The sequence below is a fragment of the Trachypithecus francoisi genome, unplaced genomic scaffold, assembly GCF_009764315.1.
Source record: "Trachypithecus francoisi isolate TF-2019V2 unplaced genomic scaffold, Tfra_2.0 Lachesis_group8, whole genome shotgun sequence".
NCBI classification, from domain to species: Eukaryota; Metazoa; Chordata; class Mammalia; order Primates; family Cercopithecidae; genus Trachypithecus; species Trachypithecus francoisi.
Genome location: NW_022681473.1, coordinates 44,378,169 through 44,391,198, shown reverse-complemented (window position 1 = coordinate 44,391,198; position 13,030 = coordinate 44,378,169). Strand labels below are relative to the sequence as shown.

The following is a 13,030-nucleotide window of genomic DNA, read 5'->3' as shown; positions in this document are numbered from 1 at the left end:
TGCAGTGATTTTCTCTCTAAATTCCAAGGCTTTCAGAATATACTCTGCTTATTGACCACAGTCTTCACCGATCTTGCCAGAGTTGTCACCAAGCACCTCAGAAAACAGCCGCATGTGTGAGATGTCAGGTTGTGGCAATGCTGAGAGCCTGGGCCAGGCTGGAACTGAGCTTTTTAGGTGTTACTGTGGGCTGACATTTTTGAACCTCACCACAGCGCATATTTAATATCTATTTAAGTGTCCAATTTGCCTTAATCTTCCTGGCAGTGTGTCATTTGTCTGATGGTTCCCTGCATAATAGGGGTCATGTTGATACCAGGCTGGGGCCAGCCCTAGCCAATGGTGCTTGAGTGAGGGGCTCTAGTGCCTGCCCTGCCCCCATCTCGCCCTCCTGCTACTGTGCCTTATACCTGTTTTTCTTGTCTATTTGCAGGCTTGCAAAGATTCTGTGAGGATATAGAGATGATGATTGGATTCCAGCCCAACATCTTCTGGAAAGTCTGCTGGGCATTTGTAACCCCAACTATTTTAACTGTAAGGATTTTGCATGTTTTCTTGTGCAGATAGCACCTTGCATACATATGTGGTGTTTTACGTTTGAACAGTGTGTGCCTGTGTGTGAGCCTGGGAGCTGGTGTATTGGGTGGTGGTCTTGTCTTTCAAATGAGAAAACTGAAGTTCAGAGAGTTTAAAAGACTTGCCTAACGGTGCCTAGCAGGTCAGGTGCAGAGCTGGGACTCATGCACAGGTCTTTGGAGCACCCCTATGGCACATTTCCCATCATATCAGTCTGCTTTATCTACTAATAATGGATTACAATCACAGCCACGTTTTCCACGTGCTAACCACGTGGTAGGCTTTGTTCACAGTGCTTCCTATGTGTAGCCTCATCTCTCCCTCACAGCAGCTCTTCAAGGGTGGCATTATAATTATCTCCACTTTACAGATCAGGAAACAGAAGCTCAGAGTTGATGTGACTTGCCTTGCATTGCACATCTAATAATTATCAACAGCTTGGATTTGAACTCAGGTGGTCTGACTCTAGAATTCATGCTTTTAATCATGGTTCAACACAGCTGCTCTACAACTAATATAGCATTAAACTTTTTTGCTAATTTTTATTGCTTTTGAGAACTACCTTGTCATCTTCAAGTGGGATGATGACATTTTGGGATCATCTGACATTCACCTTCTTAAAGATCAGAGCCTTTCACGTTTCAGAAAATCTGCAGTTCAGGGACTTACATTCTCATTTTGTCACCTTTGTTATTGTGCTATAAGCTGCCAGCTTCGCCCCACTTTGCACTGCAAACACAGCAATTGACAGAGATCTTTTCCCCTCCTCCTCTCTAGCTTACATAGGTGTAATTTTGGGAACGCTGGAGGATGTTGGCTGTAATTCCCAATGAATCCAGTAGGTGACACTAGAAACCAGATTAAGACCTTTGTTTTACTCTTACACATGTTACCAGTTTCGCTAAAGGAAGCAAGACAGGATGAAAGTATAATTGCAAAGGGAATGTATTTTTTTTCTTTCTTCTTTCCTTCCCTCCCTCTCTCACCTTCCTTCATAAAATGAGTTTTAATCAAAACATCTCAATTTCTTTCTGAAAAGCTAGAAATGTAGACAGAAAAATCATTTAGCATTGATCTCCCTCTGCGTTGACACGAACCTGATACTGAGGCTGACATCTGTACCCATATTTTAGAGTATGCAATTTATCTGAAAAGTCCCACCAGATTTGGGGCATGACAGTTGAAAAGGATAGGCTTTCTGTCTCTTGAATTCAGGACTGGAATGTATATGAAGAACTCAAATTTACCTAACCGGTGGGAAGAGAACATCTGCGAACAGACTCACAGGCCTCCGGTGTTCCCATCTCCACTGCACTTGCCCTCTTCCCTGGATCCTACCACTCATGATTTATGCTTGGCTAAAATCAAAGTTAGAACCTGTTCTAGATTCTCTCTTGCTTTTCTTCCCACCCCAAAGATACTGTGCTTCAGAGGATTTTTTTATATCCTGGAACAACATTTCACAAAGTAACAATCAGCGCTGCTGTTTGTTATGGTCTATGTGAGGCAGGCACTTTATAAGCATTGTTTCTAAAGCTTAGGACCACTTTGCCTGCTGGGTGATTCCTCTCTCATTTTACATATGTGTACACTGAGGCTTGGAGAGGTCAAGGAACTTGCCCAAGGCCACTAGATTTGGAGGTGACAAAGCCAAGAATTGAATCCAGGGCTGTCTAAGCTTTAAGCCAATACCTAAAATATATTAATTCTAAAAACCTAGTACTTTCATCTTTCATTAGAGTTTGTCCAGTTTGGATTAAAATAGTTCGAATCATTTTTGTGAGCAGAATGTCAGAGAAGAGGAATTTTAGGGACTTGCTGTTTTTTGAGAAAGTTCCTCAACTATGTTGTGCTTTACTTAGGTTTCTAATATAAATCTTATGCCAGAAAGTTGTGGAGAGGTCCCAGAAAATATTCTGAACCAGATTCCCCTTCTGTGCTGGCTGGGAACTAGGGACAATGAGAAGGGGTCAATTCCATCATCATTGTCAACTGATGAATCTCCCTCCAGCACCTTCTTTGGCTGCCATCACAAAAAGGTCAGGATGTACCTGACTCAGTGGCTAAATTATGATCTCTCATGGCCAGTCCCAGCCAAGGACAGCATTTTGTCAAAATTAACTTGGCAGAGGGAAATTCATGGCAAAGGACAAATTTGCACCGGTAAGTTTGATATGGTATGTGTGCAACTGGAAATGAGTATCAGAGGACCAAGCCCAACACTTATTTTTTGCCATCTGCCCTTCTATAAAATGGATATTTGTGGTGTGCTGGAATAGGCTAAGATTATGGGTTTAAATTACTTTGGAGCCCCTAAAATGAAATTGATCATTTTTATATATACCTTCACGGATTTATAGAGCTATAAATATTCTCCATGCAATTATTGTATACAAAGTCAGATCATGTTACTGAGTTATGCGTGCACATAAGCAGATGTATTGCTATTTATATAGTAAATGAAATGGAGCAGCTTACCATAATTACATTAGACCATACTTCCAATACTCTGGTTAATAAAGCTTATAACTCTAGGGACAAATGTTTAAAAAGGGGCCTAGAGTAGACATCTCTTTCCATAGAAGATTCTTTTCCAACAGTTGTCTTCGGGCTCATGTTGCTTTGAATCAATATATTGAATTATTGTTGTACTGAAATAATCACTTGCCCCAGCTGCTTGGGCTTTGTGGTAATAATACAGATGCCTTACATCCATCTAGCACTTCACACTTTTCTAAAACACTTTCATACATTATCTTTCCTGGCAAAATTCCTTCCAATCACTTTTGGGCAGTTATTTTGTGGTTTAAGTTAGGAAGAGAGGGGTGGGGAGAGGAGGAGAGGACTAATATGGGTACATTATTCTAGACTGATGTTGCTACAGGCAGGCTGAATACAGACAGGGAGCCATACACCATTCAGGGAAATTTTCCCCCAAAGGCTTGAGTAGCGAAGTTAGAACCTTGGCTCCACCTTTTAAAGATGCCTCTATTTTTAGCACTTGAATTCCCTTCTTTCTCTTTAGCTGCACTGGCCGAGTCTTCAGAGGGTTCTCATGGCTGTTGCTAGCCCAAGTGTGCAGTGATAGGAGTTAATGGGCAGAAAACACATCATGACCCCTCTTAAAATCGAGGGCGGGGGGACTCATGAGTAAATACCAAACTATCATTTCCAGAAAACCCCTGTGTTGTATACACAGAGTGAGACATATCTATTTTATAGCAGGGAAGTCTGAGACATAAAGGTCCCTCAGCTAATCAGTGGTTGGGCCAAGATGAGCCTGCTGGTCTCTGGGCTCAGGGCTCACCACTTGGTGATGACGCCTGTTCTCCTTGAGTCATTTAAGGGGAGCTGTGCATCCCTTCTGTTTGTCCCACAGCTTATCACAGGACTAAGCTTCTGGCTCAGTCACTGCCTGGGGACCAATCTGGGTGTCACTCAGCCAGCATTAGAGGCAGCTCCTAGATGTGGGCCATTAAGCAAAGTAGATTCAATTTTTTAAAAGTAAAAAGATATAAACGTAATGGAATTCCCCTCCCCCTCCTTCCCTCCCTTTCCTTCCTCCCCCAACCCTTCCTGCCCCCTCCCCTCCCATCCCCTTCCCTTTTTCTTGAGACCCAGACTCGCCCAATTGCCCAGGCTGGGGTGCAGTGGCATAATCTTGGCTCACTGCAGCCTCTGCCTCCCATGTTCAAACAATTCTTCTGCCTCAGCCTCCCGAGTAGCTGGGATTACAGGTGCCCGCCACCATGCCTGGCTAATTTTTATATTTTTAGTTGAGATGGGGTTTCACCATGTTGGCTAGGCTGGTCTCAAACTCCTGACCTCAGGTGATCCGCCACCTCAGCCTCCCTAAGTGTTGGGATTACAGGTGTGAGCCACTGCGCCTGGCCTGGGTTTCTTTCTTATAACAAAAGCTTGATTGTTACCCATTATAAAAAAATACAGGCTGGGCATGGTGGCTCACACCCGTAATCTCAGTACTTTAGGAGGCTGAGGTGGGCAGATCACCTGAGGTCAGGAGTTTGACATCAGCCTGGCCAACATGGTGAAATCCCGTCTCTACTAAAAATACAAAAATTAGCCAGGCGTGGTGGCGCATGCCTGTAATCCCAGCTATTTGGGAGGCTGAGGCAGAAGAATTGCTTGAACCTGGGAGGCAGAGGTTGCAGTAACCGAGATTGCACCATTGCACTCCAGCCTGGGTGACAGAGTGAGACTCTGTCTCAAAAAAAAAAAAAAAAAGAAAGAAAATACAGACAGCTCCTTAAAAACACCCACTATCATCCCCGCCCGCCTCTGCCCACTTGTCACCTTGGTATATATCCTTTAAACTTGTCTTCTCTGCCTGTCTGTATGTATACACATGCACACATATTGCTCCGCTCCCATGGTTTGGCAAATGCAGGGTCAGCAGCTCAGTACATGTCATTTCCATCTCTTTGAAATTTAGTTTCTTCATTTGAAAAATGGATTAATAATACTACTCTTTCGTGGGTATAAAATATTAGAGACGAAAGCATCAAACTCATAACGGGTTTAATAGTGTTGAGTGCATGAATAATTCATGCCACCACCCTAACACATGTGTCACTTCTCTTTCCAGTTTATCCTTTGCTTCAGCTTTTACCAGTGGGAGCCCATGACCTATGGCTCTTACCGCTATCCTAACTGGTCCATGGTGCTTGGATGGCTAATGCTCGCCTGTTCCGTCATCTGGATCCCGATTATGTTTGTGATAAAAATGCATCTGGCCCCTGGAAGATTTATTGAGGTAATTCTGTCTACTTCTTTCCCTCCCAATTCCTCCCAAGGGAAAGCCCCTGAAAGCTCTGCACGTTAAAAAACAAAAGATTCAGTAAACTTATTCAAGAGGGAGACTTGGTGATGAAGCAATTACAATTGCCACCGTTTCTATTAAACCCATTTTTATTATGTATGATTCCTCTAATGGAGGGGCTCAGCCAATCTGCAAGCAGAGCTGTTATTATGCTAGTCCTCAGTGTGGTGACAGCTCTGGGGAATAAATGATCGAGGGTCTCCTCTTTCCTGGCGTTTCCTCCTCCTCTCCCCTCATCCACAGTTTAAATCTCAGTGTTTTGTTTTTAATCACACATCAGATTCCCCCTTCCCTGATGCTCCTCTCTGTCTAAGGCTTCTTCTTCCCAAACATCTATTAACATTAAACTTAAAATCACTACCCCCTCCTGTTGTGCCTCTGTTAGGGATGGTTGAGGGTCTCAGCTGATTAAAATGTCACTGTTCCCACAGAACGTAGTGAGAATTTCAGGACATGGCTGGTACGAGGTGAGATTAGTCTTTCTTTGTCAATTGATCCCTTGCTGGACCCATTTCCCATCTCTAATGTGAAGAATCCCCACTGTCACTCCAGAGTGAATGGGACGGGGACTGCCTCTTGTGCCACCAGTGAAGTGTGGTCAGGCTTTTGTTATTTATGAGGAGTCACTTGCTCAGGTGTGCTAGGAATCACCCAGCCCTGCCTCGGTCTTGAGGATCCAGGAATCTGGCATTTTGGACTAGATCAGGGCTACTTAGGGTTTGCTCCAGCAACCAGCAGCATCCTTCTCACTTGAGAACTTGTTGGAAATGCACATGATCAGAATCCAGGCAGAAGACTCCTACTGAACCAGAGTCTTGGGGAAATGGGACCCTGGCATCTACAGTTTAACAAGCCCCCCCGGTAGCGAAGCATTGGACTAGACTCAGGTGATAGAAGGCAGAGAAGAACAGTTTGGGCTTTGCTGTTGGTCTGCTGGGTTGAAAGAGGAATGAAGAAGGAACAGACCTCTGGGGTATCCCATTGAGGCTCTGGAGGGGAGACAGAGGATGGGAATCAGGCATGTGGTACGTGCACAACACAAAAGTCCACTGGATGGGGGGGTAGCTTTTGTCTTCATTGGACTAATGGTGGAGACAGAATTAGCAAAAGGATGTATAGGAATCTTTTTACTGCAGCCACATTCCAGTTTCCAACCTCAGGAAATTCTGTTATTCCCTTGAGGTAAATGAGGTAAGTGACTGACCTTGTGGGCCTCCAGAGATGGTTCACTCCTGCCCCACATAAGCCTCCCCACCAACTGACCCAGAAATCTCTTTCCCTCTGAAAAGAACCTGGTTTAACCTCTGCTACTTTTGTCTTAGGCTAAAATTCTCTAAACTGATTGAGTTGGCTATATAAATTTATTATGGTGGATTTGGGACACAAAGGTTGCAAACTGATGATTAAGGAGAGATTAAACCAATAGTTCTAAGTACCAGCTTCACTTTAAAAGGTAATAAACATATAATTGTTCCCTCTTATGTAGTCAGAAATATGTTTTCTTTCCTTTTTCTAGAAAATATTCCAGTCAAGTTATGTTTTCCATAAAAATTTCAGCTGAAGGATTAGAGACATTCCTATTATTTTTAGCTTGCCTGCAAGAACCCACACTGCTGAACCAAGTCAGAAGCGTGTATTTTGTCAACAGATAATTAAAATCTTTGCTCACTCTTGGCGATGTATCTTTGGGGTTGGATTTTTTTTTTTTTTTTCCTCTGGTCATTTATATCCTTCTGGGAAATATGCTAAACAAAATCCAATTATTTAGATGTAGCAACCCGCTGTTGAGACTACAGAACGAAAGTAATCAAGCACATGTCTTTTGCAGACTGTGTTTGGCAGTGAAGAGAGAAGCTTGCGGATTCCCTTCATTTGGAGGGAAAAAATGTATAATTAAAATCTAGGCCCTTTATCCTCTATTAATCTTGTGCAAGACAAACACAGAGCAATTGCAATATTGCTTGCAGGGTGATGTAAATAATTTCAAGTGAACCAAACTAAGTGTCCTCTTGACTGTCTCTGGCCTAGTTAATTAATGAAGGCTGATCTTCCTAACTGCCTCTCTTGGTAGAGGGCCTCCTTGGCTCAAGCAAGGACTCTGGCCAAAGTGGTCATAAGCAGTTTGGGAATCAGTGGGTCATCTCTGGATGAGGAAGGTACATTACCTCTGTGACCATGTCTGTCTTTGGCTTCTTTGCAGAGGCTGAAGTTGGTGTGCTCGCCACAGCCGGACTGGGGCCCATTCTTGGCTCAACACCGCGGGGAGCGTTACAAGAACATGATCGACCCCTTGGGAACCTCTTCCCTGGGACTCAAACTGCCAGTGAAGGATCTGGAACTGGGCACTCAGTGCTAATCCAGTGGTGTGGGACGATCCAGACTTGATCCTTTTTTTCCTCTCTGCCTCCTCCTAATGTTTTCCATAGCTCTCCTCCCATCTTTCTTCATCTTTCTTCCTACATCTTGGCTCATATCCATAACTGAGAGTGATTATGTAGAAAAGCAGGCATAATGTCGCATGCTGTAGTAAAGAGCTACACGGACCACCTGAAGTGCTGTTTGCCTGTGCCCATGGTGACTATTTCTGGTCAGGTTTGTCCTCTGACCACACGTTTTACCCTACAGGGGAGGATCAGTTAGATGAGCGCTGGTATGTATGCGTGGTTTGGTCAATAGAGGTATCCACCGTGTGATGTCATGGGGGTGCCAGCAAGGCATATATAGAATGACCGAATTACAAGACTTAATTTGGACTTGAACAGAACTGAGCAACGTAGTGATCTTGTTCAGACACACAAAGTTCAAGACAGGTTTTTTTTTTTTTTTTTTTTCAGAGAGTCAGCAGTGGTCAGAAAATGTTTTGGATGTAAGACAAGATCATTCAATTTGGACACCACTGCGGTGGTTAAGTTTGTATTTCTAGTCACCACTGGGGATCTGTTTCCTTCCTGTGGATCAGCCATCTCCAGTCACCACTAAATCAGACGCTACAGTCTGCACATTGTGACTTAGATTGAACTGTCAGTTTTCTTCCCTCAACTGTCTGGTTTTGTTTTAAATAACCACATTTGTGAGTTCTTTTGGCCATTTCCTCCACCTCTGCCCAAGAAGCCATCATATAAGTTGTGCCTCATTTTGTACATTCATAGTAGAGCTCCATGCTGGTTTCTACATGATATTTACCACCACGGTTCAATGTCATGATCCCGTGTTTCTTCTCTAAATGTCTCTCTGTAAGCTGTAGATACCTTGTCTTTTGACCTCTGGGAAAACAAGACTTACCCTGGTTCTGTCTATATATTATATATATAGGACACAAGCTCTTAAAAGACAGATAACTTCTTAATTTTTACTCTTAACTTTTTCATTCACAGTAAAAGGCAATTGTGGTCATAGAGAAATCAAAGAAATGGAGAGTTTAATAGAAAGCAACCACAATATTCACTGCACTGGTAGTATATTTTAGGACATGGTATTTATAGAACTTTCTGATAAATACAGCTTAGGTAAGTAGCGAGTGAGCCAATTAAGACTATAGCTTTTAAGACTACATTTAGCCGATTCAATTTTAAGAGTTCCCTGTGCACAGTATTCGTTTTAACTGCACTCTAATGAGAGTGGATCATATGTCTGCAGAAATTGGCCAAGTGTAAACTTTATTATCTTCTTGTATCCTGAACATGCATATATGAAATGTTTAAAACGTGACATGTGTTCATGTAGTATGTACTTGTAGTGGTGTTTTCTGTCCTTATAAATATCCTATGAATTCTGTAGAGATGGTGAGTTTAGTGTAGTGTAGTCTGGGGATTTTATTTTCCCTTACAGTAATAATATCTAAACCTAAAACTGTTTCCTTTAGGGGAGATCATTTCAATCATTTTCTTCATTTATCTTCATAGTACAGGGTCTCAGGCAAAGTTTTCAGTTCAAATCTTGTATATTGTGACGTTTTCATCCTGTTTAACAGAAATGAAACCCAACAACAGACTTTAATGTACATTTTTTTTAAAAAAAGATTTCATTTGTTAAAAAAGTCTCAACTCATTTTACTGAGCTCTTTCTTTTCTAGGGCAAGTATCATTGCTATTTGCCAACATCAATATGAACTTCCAGTTTTTAAGAGGAGCTTGTGAAATGTTTTAGAAAAGGAAACAAAGATGGGTTTTGAACTTTAGATTTTCATGTCTTTTGTCTGCAGTGTATATTTGTTCTCCCCTCTCCTCCTCCTCCTTTCCCCTCTTGTCTCCCAAAGCTCAAACTTGCTTGAGTCTATCACGGAGACTAAACCCTGAGCTTCCTCTAAACTTAGCTTTAGGAAGCTGAGCTGTGGCCTCACCTGTCTGCCATGAACACAGGTTTCTCTAAGAAAGCCATATTGATGAGAAGCCCCCAGTTACTGTAGCAGATGTCGCACAATGGTACCAAAAATAAGCCTCTCCAATTGATACCTGGTAGAGTGAGAGGAGCCGGGAGGAATAACTTAGGCCTGGAAATTATCTGCAGGCTTTCCAATTTGAAGGTTGAGAAAAAGAGCTTAAATCAATTAGCATTCTCTCATGGGACTGGTATGTTTTTTGTCAGGATGAATGGTTTTTGGCTCTCCTCTTGCCTCTTGGCTAAAACTCGAGTCTGATGCTGGACGCCAACCCAATTTCTGCTAATTGCTGCTTTTGTGATTAAAAGGTGTGTGTGTAGGGGGGTGGTTCCCACAGATGCTGCCAGGTTTGTTTTGTACAAACTGAAAATTAACTTAATTGTGAGAATGGAGACCTCATCACTAGCGGCATGTTTTGGATTTGGGGGCATTTACATTTGTGTTAATTATGATTTGTCCAGGTAAGACACAGTAGCTGCTCCCCGAGCAGCTGTTTCCACCGGACCCCACTTCACTATAGTTTCCAAGATTTATTTCCCTTTGTTTAAAGGGACATGCTTAGCTGAAAGGTTGCAAATTTACCTGGAAATGGTTACCTTGTAAATTTAGCTTGTCTAATGGACTGTTTCCATGATATTAAAATGTACAGTCAATTGGAAGAAAAAAATGAATGGATAAAAATAAAATGAATAACATTGTTAGAAACTGCCACCTGAAAACTTCCCTTCAAACTAGGGAAGAAACCAGGTAGCTGAGGAAAGACTTTCATTAGTTCACTGTGTAGAATAGTGGAGCATTTTCCACTTGTGAGATTATTTCATAACACCAACAAAGGCCAGAAACTCATTCAGAGAAAAAAAGCCATATGTGAAAAACATTAACCCTGTCATATCCTTAGAGGAGAAAAAATGTATATTTCTTAACAATTGGTGTTGTGACTTCTTATGCAAATGTCTTGCATATTAGTAACTTATTATCTTTAGGACTATGTTTATCAGGTACAAATATGTCCAGTTCTGTTTTATTGTTTCTTTTTCCTTTATATTTATGTATTGCATGAGGTCTGTGGTCAATGCAAAATCAGGATGACCTCAATGTCTTTGAAATTTCCAATGCGTTTTTAATAGGTAAGAAATGTAATCAACTTGTATTTCAGTAAGCAGCACTTTAAAAAGAGTTTAACACGATGACCTTTAAATGGATAGGACTTGGGTTGTTTTTATGGTAATGTTGCATTGGAGTTGAGTTTTCCTTTAATTAAGTTCTTGTTTCCTTATCTACGTGTCTCTCAGTGCTATCCACCTTTGCTGTCAGCATGGTTTTCCCATGCCTAAAAGTAAGATTTTCTTTTCTCTTTGTTCCCTTGGCCATAGGTCATTGTCCTCTTCCCAGAGGCTAGCACAATAACTGTTGCTCAACGTAAGGTGAGATGGCAAGATCATACTACTGTTGTTGCACCTGGATTTGAGTTGGGACATGCTTCTTTGAGGCAGGTGACTGGAGAGAGGACGTGCTGTGTGGCAGGGTGTTTTGCAGGACCAAAAGGTCAAGGCCAACAGAGGAGCATTTCCTTCTCTTTCGCAGTGGGTATCATGCAGAAAACTTCCAGGTTGGGAGCAAATGTGTGGGTGATTCAGCCTTGATACTCATTTCTCCACTAAGTGGCCCTAGGATTTGTGAAAGTGAAGCTTCCTATCTTTCCCAGATTTTGCTTTAATTGTCCAGAAAGGCCAAGTAGTTTCGAAATGTGGTCTTTGCTCAGGTCACCTCTGAGCAGCCTGCAGCCAAAGAGAAAGTGTTTTCAGATTGGGTATTTATCACCTCTGAAAAGCAAGCAGTGGTTTGACTTGCCTGCTGTGGATTAAATACATCTGCAGGTAACCATTTGCCTTATAGGTGTATTTTACTGTTAGGATGATTCTTAGTAAGTGACTAAAAACTGTTTTGTCTCTCATTTGTTTGTGTTTTTTTGCACTTTATTATGGACCTGTAAAGGAATAGGTTAATTCTTACATTGGGTACTTGGCTAACGTCCTAAACGCAGGCACCTTTTGTGGGTACTGTTGCCCACGAATAAATATATGTTCCCTAATCAGGTCCTTATATTTTTTCATTAACTATACATGAAGAAAATATATTATGTTACAAATGATGCATCATATCTATATATCTTATAGAGTACATATTATATACTGCACATTATTCATTTAAGAAGTCATTATTCTTGAGGCCCTACCTCAAATTTTGTATTTATGTATAAAAATGCAATTTATTGTATTATATATTTGCCTATTATAATAATATAAATTAGAATTTATCCTAATGATGTATGAGTTCACAAAACCCTAAATAAATGTCAGTGTTTAAAACATAATGATTATAGTATTGTGTCTCTTACAAAGCCATTACCCATCATCTTTCTTTCTTAATAAATAGCCTTTAGGTATCTCCAAGATTGATCTATTTTGTTGTGCAAAACCTGGGACAGTCATGGAAAACTGCCCTCCTGGGAAAACGAGATACTGTGCTGTTGCAGAAACAAATATCAATTCAGTTATTATGTTTTTAACCATCAGAATACACTATAGTTTGCTGAATTATTAATCACCCTCATGGGGGGAGAGAGATTGGAGTAGGAGAAAGAGAAGGAAGAAAAAGAGAAAAAGAGAATCTGAGTAGATCTGAGATCTGAACAGAGAGACTGGACAAGTTAAAACACTGTGTATGTTTTCATGATCATTTTGGCAGTCTTCAACTATATTTCAATTTAGCAAACATTTTATGTAGTTCCTGCATTATGCTAGGTCCCAGGCAAAATGGAATAAAACGGTCTCAAATCTTAAGGAACTCAAATTACAGTAGAAGGAAAACCTATTTCTAAAAAACAAATAAATGCCATTTCTCTCCTTTTGAGTGGGTGGAGCCCTCATGTTCCTTACTCAGAGATGTGGCCCCAGGGTTCGGTGTCATGTTCTCTGCTGTCTGATCAGCTCAACCCAGAGGCTCTGTTCTCCTCAAATGAGCACAACATACTCATGCTCTGCCTCCATCTTCAGCTTCAGTGTCGAAAGGCTACAGAGATGATCTAGGCTATCCTCACTAGGAAAGAAATGCCCTCACAAGCTGATGCTGAAATCCACATGCCAAGTGCACAAATGTCCAGCCTGCAGTCAAGCTTTAGACTGGGAAGAGTCTATGATAATAAGAGCTCCATATAATACATTCAGGGACTGGCC

General features: G+C 41.5%; 1 protein-coding gene across 2 annotated transcripts in view; it reads left to right on the top strand.

Moving 5' to 3' along the window:
• SLC6A5 (solute carrier family 6 member 5) overlaps nt 1-12,166 on the top strand; it is a 58,343-nt gene extending 46,177 nt beyond the window's left edge. For both annotated transcript variants that reach the window (XM_033206370.1, XM_033206371.1), the window contains 3 exons: nt 434-534; nt 5,183-5,350; nt 7,617-12,166. In XM_033206370.1, the coding sequence (XP_033062261.1) occupies nt 434-534; nt 5,183-5,350; nt 7,617-7,772 (425 nt within the window). In that variant the 3' untranslated portion in view covers nt 7,773-12,166. The remainder of the gene's footprint in view (nt 1-433; nt 535-5,182; nt 5,351-7,616) is intronic.
• Nucleotides 12,167-13,030: the final 864 nt, after the last annotated feature.